This window comes from Exophiala oligosperma, assembly GCF_000835515.1.
Source record: "Exophiala oligosperma strain CBS 72588 unplaced genomic scaffold supercont1.3, whole genome shotgun sequence".
NCBI classification, from domain to species: domain Eukaryota; kingdom Fungi; phylum Ascomycota; class Eurotiomycetes; order Chaetothyriales; family Herpotrichiellaceae; genus Exophiala; species Exophiala oligosperma.
In genome coordinates, this window is record NW_015622820.1 from 4,116,291 (window position 1) to 4,123,304 (window position 7,014).

The window sequence follows — 7,014 nt, forward strand, 5'->3', positions numbered from 1 at the left end:
CATACGCTGACGAACCACCGTCGAGATGTTTATTTCTAGGCAATTAGAATGCTCTGGAGCTCGAGGACTTCCACTTCGAATGTCCTAGTTGATTGGATCTAACCTCTAACTCCATTCTAGTCCACTACACTCCATTACAATGAGAGCACTGGTCTTCAAAATAATTTTCAAAGTGACCTGATCGATGAGGCGTTCAGTGTATCAGCGGAGCTAGTGGCAAGATGGATTACCTCATGGCTAGCTTGCTTCCGAACTAGTTGTGTTTGAACAGTAGGATCTCTCATAATGTTATTGAACAATCAACTCATTCGAGCACGCCTCTAGTAGTATTTGCTGCTGCGCGTGCTTTCAACCTAGATAGCAAAGGACGAGAAGCTACCCAATTTTTTGAAGTGGGAGTGTTACACAGCAATGAGATGAGCTCAAAAGTACTTCTATCGGAGTGCATCTGCGAAGTCGCCGATAGAGCTCACGTATCTCTGCCAAAACTATTACTTCCTTATCCTCCTCCTTGACGTCGAGCACCGACCGGACACAGTTGATGCGCAAGAACTGTGATCTCGGTCAAAAATTTTCTTGTTTTATTTTTCCAATCCAAAAATAAAAGATAATTTTGTATCCCAACATTTCCAAAGCACCGGCCACTAGACGGCTACAACCAGTCCGCTACTGTTCCTCAGTGATTTAGTGTGGCCACAATACGGTTGGTCATTAATGGTGTGATATCCCCAAGCCACATGGCGCAGCCCGTTGCGATAACACCAAAGGGGATGCTCGTGTAAAAGATGTATTTCAGAGAACTTGCGAACGCCCAACGGCTACCTTCCGCACCGGCAGCAATGATCGCTGGTGTGACTCCGGGCACTGTAGCCAGCGCAGTGGCATTGGTGAGGAAATTAGTGACAAACTCTGTGGCGGAACTGAGTGGAAGACCTGCTTGAACGGCGTACTGTGCAATCGTAGTGGGAAGTTTTGTATCAAGCTTGTTTCTGAAAATGTTGTAGTAGATTGCAAAGCCGATGGATCCGCCAACCGCTCGCAACGCTAGTATAAGGCCGACTGTCGTTGCAATCAGGTCGTCAGGGCAAGCAACAGTCGCATATGTGGAGGCAGGTACAATGAGGCCGCCCACTGCAAGGCCTCCAATGGTAGAGGCAGCTACTACATAGCCCGGGTTGCTTGGATTACCGGCAGCTAAGCTTCCTATGAAAGAAGCTTGACGCAGAGGTCAGTGTTATACACTTTTTCAAGGTGGAAAAGGACTACTTACTCATAATAGCGCAACAGATAGTAATACACCATTTTGCGTATTTTGGGAACCGGGAAACAAACGTGGCCCCAAGCACGGCACCCCAGATGACCCCTAGCGACAAACCAATACCTCGAGCTCCAGTGGTGACAGGGTCCGTATGATATACGTTAGTGAAGTATATGGGCGCGAAGTTGGACAGCGAATAGAAGTTCACACCCCCGACAAAGGATATGATGAAGGCCTTCGGAATGATAGACCCTCGGAAGAGCACTCTAGGTGCTATTGGAACCTTTGCAAAATACCTCTCCCAGACCACAAATGCGCCGATGGCCACGATCCCGAGAATGAGTGGGACCAAGACCTTAGCGCTTTTCCAGTGGTACAGATAGCCACCATTGTTAAGAGCGACAAGCCTGTGGAATCTTAGAAAAGAACAAGTCTTCTTCCTTTAGTTCAGGCTACTTACAGCAGCGTTAGGCCAGCGAGCGACAGCAAGCCTCCCACGTAATCGATGTTTTTGATCACGTCTTTCCGAGCCAATCCTACCAGTCTAGAGTGCTTGGATGGAAAGTAGAGAAGTGCGGCCCCAAGGAGCGCAATGCCCTGAAAAATACTGAGTTCGAGGTGTTAGCGCAAACATTTAACGTCATGACAGGGGTGCGCCTCGTACAGGACCATCCAAATACCCCATCTCCAGGTTGCTCGGGTTGAAAGTAGTTGACAATAAAGCGGATATGGGCCGAAGGGGGTAGCAACTACCGTCATGAAGGCCACACTGTACCCTCGTGCCTTGACAGGAACCACTTCGGTCACACTGTGGTGAAATTAGCTACTGTTGATTCCTTGTTTATACTCCTTACCCTGCGAAGGCAGCAAGTTCGGCGATGCCAGCTCCAGTTCCACATAACGCCATGGCAACAACCGCTTGAGGAAAGGAGTGAGCTGTTCCCAGTATAATCAGACCCACCATGGTCAAGGAAGTGGCAAAGAGGAGAATGAGGCGCCGGCCAAAGATATCCTGCAGGTAGCCAGCAAAGGGGATTGGAACGGCTGCCGCCAAGGTATATGCTATTGGCAGCCATGAGCCTGTTGAACTCCCGCCGACATCCTTGATGATAAATTCAAGGCTGCCTGCTGTAAAATACAGTGGCTGTTGCGAACCTAAACACTTTCAGGAGCCCATTCGTAAAGTATTCACTAGTTGAAGACATACCGGTGAAGATGAAAGTGAGACAGATGTATGCCAAAATAGACGTGGCACTCCAATTCAGCCTGCCATCTGAGTCGTCACCTTTGATGACCTCGTTGTGGGCTCCATTTTCAACTGGGCCAGGTTCCTTTTCGTCCTTTGCGAGGCCCGGGATCGTCTCTACATGGCAGTCACCCGCGTTGACGTTGCGCTCGTCGGATGGATCCTTCGCGTTCATCATAATGCGTTCTGGCGGGTAGAGTGAATGATCAGCCCGGTTGCGCTCTGATACTACAAGAGCAGGATCTGGTGGACGTCCCCTATAGTTATAGACTAGGGGAAACTTTCTCCAGCTCCGGGGCCCCACGGGTCATGTCTTGATTCTTTGAGTTCTTCATTGAGCAACCACTCACGCCGCTACTGAATATTCACTATTCATGGGAGCGAGTGGTTCAACACTCGGTAAGAGACCGGGTCCCGAGGTAAAGTGAGTGCCTCGGTCTCAATATAGGAGTGCCGGCCTTGATCGTACACTGAACCGACTCGCTGGCCACTGCTAGTGCCTCTCCTCTTCCGAGGCGGGTACAAATAGTATTGTGTTCTTTTCAGGTTTAGACCGAGGAAATTACAATGGCGGGGTTCATGAAAGGCGGAGGAGACGCTTGCCTCCAAGGGGAGGATCATTGCCAGATCTGGAGCCGAGGAGTGTTCAGGGATCCGATTCGTCTTCATCGGGAGTTACTTTCAAGATTCTTGGAGACCTCTATACAGCTTGAGTCATCAGGCATAAACCATTATGATTGGAGGGAAAATTGTAAGCCGGATGCGGTGTATCTGTGGTATCGCTCCGATACATCACTTAAGACTAAATCAATCGAGAGTCATTTTTACCCCATCGCTAGTCTTAATCTGCGCATCTGCGTAGAGTCCCGACTAAAGTATCAAGCAGTTTACAATATCGTCCGCCCGGACGATATATCTCCTGTTCCTCAAACTTTCGGAACTTCCTGTACTGCCATCAAAGGGGGCGAAGCTAAGGCTTGAAGAGTCGTGTGTCTAGGTTGAGAGCACAGGCTCGAGCCCATTTACCAAGTCTTCGACGAGTTGCATGGCCCTGAAATTGTTAGCTTAGAAGGGCGCGTAAGTTCAGATCGTTGTCATGACACATACTCTTCTCGCCCATATAGGTCATCCTACAAAAGGTGAATGGTATAATACAACCTGAGGCGATCCTTAAGTTGGTCTTTTGGTTCATCGCATTGTTGCTCCACGAGCTCAAAAGCTTTTTCATACTGATCTTGGCGCAGCCGGCAAAGGGTAGCCCATTCCCATTCAGAAGGAGCATAGATGATTGCTGGCTTGTAATTGACAGAGCGCCCCCTAGGGTCGCACAACCACCCTGTGGTTAATCTTGGCCTGGCGGTCAAAGGTCTCAGGAGCTGCTCAGCAAGTAGTGTGGAGGTCGAAACGAATTGATCTTCATGTTCCCACGTCCTATGCCGAGCTATGTTCTCACGAACGGTAAGGTTCGTCAATCCCCCCCAAAGTTCATGCCATGAGCTGTGCCATTCCAAATTCTGGGATTGGCGGTAGAACAGCGTTGGGGCCGAGAAACCAAACTTGTCACCTTGACTCTGCTCCTCGCTGTGGAAGTTGAGCAATCTTTGAACTTGCCCCAGAAGCCGCATCGGTTGACTAGGCAGGTGCTGGATGATGTTGAAGTACACGATGTCTTTTCCATCCTAATAGCTTCCAAATCCAACAGGTTTTGGCACCAAATCACCTGCTAGGCCGGGGGCGTGGACTGAGACCTCTGTGAGAACAGCATACTCCGCATCCCTAAATTCTTGAGCACGTGGGCCAGTCCATTTTCTTTGAACAACTTTTTCCAGCTTTCTCGCCGTGTTTTGCACCAAGAGAAGAGACAATTCTTCTTTAACCACAGTATGCGGCCATATTATACGCCATCGTCGCATGGGGAATTGACCCCAGACGCGAACCACTTTCTCATGGAGAGAGTAGAATTGAGTGGAGATCGGATTCATCGTAGCCGCTTGAGCCTCTTCTGTGGGAGAACCAGCCTCGCCAGCCTGATAAGCCTTGAATGTGATCTCTGGATCATGCAGATGCCGTAGATGCGTAAGGCTCGTGTGACAAAGTGGGCAAATCTCATGGGTACCAATCAGATTCCTTGAGGATTTGCTCGACCCTGGCTTCAGAGAATGTGTCCAACAAGTCGAGTGTAGCCATTTATTACATGCCCCATGTATCAGATCGGCTCCAATTTGATGACAGTGATCACAGGTTTCGCGGAAACTGGGACGGAAAACACCTATTGTTTCGATCGGAAGAGCTTGCAGAAACATCTCCAAGGTGTCTGAGGTGCTGAGGAGAAAGTTGTAGTGTACTTTTATTGTAGATGGGAGATCTCATACCACAATCGACATGTCGCCAACATTTTTTGCCGGTCCCAGCATCCTCATACTGTACGAAAATAGTTCCGCTCCGCTCGATTTCAATTTCGGTTTCGATTCCGGCCACAGTGAGCGAGAGTCTCCCACGATTTTCTGCTCGCACCTTTTGCACAAAGTACCGGTTGTCCTCGCTGTCTTCGGCCAGTGATAGTGTGAGATTGTGTCGGGGCAAGAAACCGGCTCTAATCGGCCACGTTTGGCATGAGCTCGACTCTTGAACTTCAAGTGTACCTGCCAATTCCATTATCAATGAGGGCGATTATGAAGAGGTATCTGAAAGAAAAGGGCAGAAAGAAAGTAGACTCCTTACAACATGCCTAAGGCCTTAGAGGTCTCCCGGCAGCGACATCTTCGAAGCGTTGAAATCCCCGTCAGTGAGCGTGCCTATTTGTAGTAGGACGACAACATTAGAAGCATGCACTAAGCGTTGACTGAGGGTGCAGTTAGCCGTCCTCCTCGCGCACTAAGGAGATCCAAACGACTTTGTTTCAATTAATGCATGTCTCTGCAACGGTGTCCAACGAATGTCGAGCCATACTCAAGGAGTGCATGAGATGGCTCCTTTTCAGAAGGACAGGCCTGGCTTCAACACCACGAAAGCTACGTAGCGGAGACTCTGTGTAGACAATTTAATACTAACCAATATGGACCGGGCTCAGAATACGTGGGCGCCAGCGAAGCCAGGAGACCAACATGTTGGACGTGGGTCGGGCTGGGATTGATGCCCATCAGTAAGGTAGAGTGGCTTGAGAGTTAGGCAGAGCATCACTCGATGAGGCTGAGCACCAGTCATGAGGCCTTAATGCAGGCCGTGCATCCACGGGGCAGTGTCAAGTGAGGCGATCAACTGCCTGCACGCACTCCAAGCTTCCTTCTCAGGCTGCCATTCCCTTTAAAAGACGTCAACCCTCGCTAGAACTCCATGCTTATGAGTTTAGCTGCATCTAATGTCTGCACAAACCACTACTCAGACTAACCAGCGTTATTACAAACACTCCGTACGAGGAAGCCACATGGCAAACAGTATACCTATCGCTTCACTTAAGCGTCGTACTCAGGAACCACCACGGAACGAGCATGGTCAGATTTATTGCGACCACATTAATTGTCAAGGGAACGAACAGACATTCAAGAGACCTTGTGAATGGAAAAGGCACATGGATAGACATGACAGACCTTACAAATGTCTCAACGTCGCATGTACTCTCAATCCAGGTTTCACCTATCCGGGCGGCCTCGTGAGACACGAGAAGGAAGTCCACAAGATGCATGCCTCAACAAGGAGGTCACTACGGCTCTGTCCATTTCCAAGATGTAGTCGAAGCTCGGGGTCCGGGTTCACAAGGAAGGAAAATCTCGACGATCACATTCGGCGACGACACTTGAAGATTGATGCGGCCAACGAGAACGGGAACCATGTGAAGTCCGAAAGTAAAGCCCTGCAAGCAGTGATTCGAAGAAAAAACGAACAAATCCAAACACTGTCGATAGAGGTTGAACTCCCTTCTTATCCCTCCAATGGACATGAAATCTATGTGGCTCAAACCATAGATGGAAGAAAATGATCTAGAGGCGCCTGGTCTCATCGATGAACTTCATGAGCCAGAATTTAAGCAGTCCATCTGGAGAAAGGCCCCAACATAGGAATAGACAGTATCAGGGAATAACACACGGCCTTCAGAATGTGGATACAACCAAGGCATACGCCAAACCTTCACTTTGCCGTTGAATTGTCCAACTAAACAAAGACTCTCCCCCGCCGGTGTCGTGGCGGATAGACACATCTCTTCTGCGAATTTACCACGTCTGTACAGCGTCTGTCCTACGAAAAGTTGGACGAGCGCCTCAAATAGTCTCTTACGGTGGTAAATGCTGCAGTCACGCCATAGACGTCCCATCTCCGTTAGCACCCTATTGGTTTTGGGGCAGGCCCGGCATTCATGCTGGTTCAGAGTAACGAAAAGTTTGACGATCGAAGGATTGACAGCTGTGTCCGTGTCCGTGTCCGTGTCCGTGTCCGTGTCCGTGTCCGTGTCCGTGTCCGTGTCCGTGTCCGTGTCCGTGTCCGTGCCGGCATATTGTCTCCCTAATGCCTTAGG

At 49.5% G+C, this 7,014-nt stretch overlaps 1 protein-coding gene across 1 annotated transcript; it reads right to left on the reverse strand.

Moving 5' to 3' along the window:
* Nucleotides 1-676: 676 nt before the first annotated feature.
* Nucleotides 677-2,682, reverse strand: PV06_04152 (uncharacterized protein; the record flags this gene model as incomplete). The annotated part of the gene is made up of 6 exons (XM_016405009.1): nt 677-1,215; nt 1,271-1,665; nt 1,719-1,865; nt 1,923-2,066; nt 2,113-2,413; nt 2,466-2,682. 6 exons carry the CDS (start codon nt 2,680-2,682, stop codon nt 677-679), a joined length of 1,743 nt encoding a protein of 580 aa, XP_016266014.1.
* Nucleotides 2,683-7,014: the final 4,332 nt, after the last annotated feature.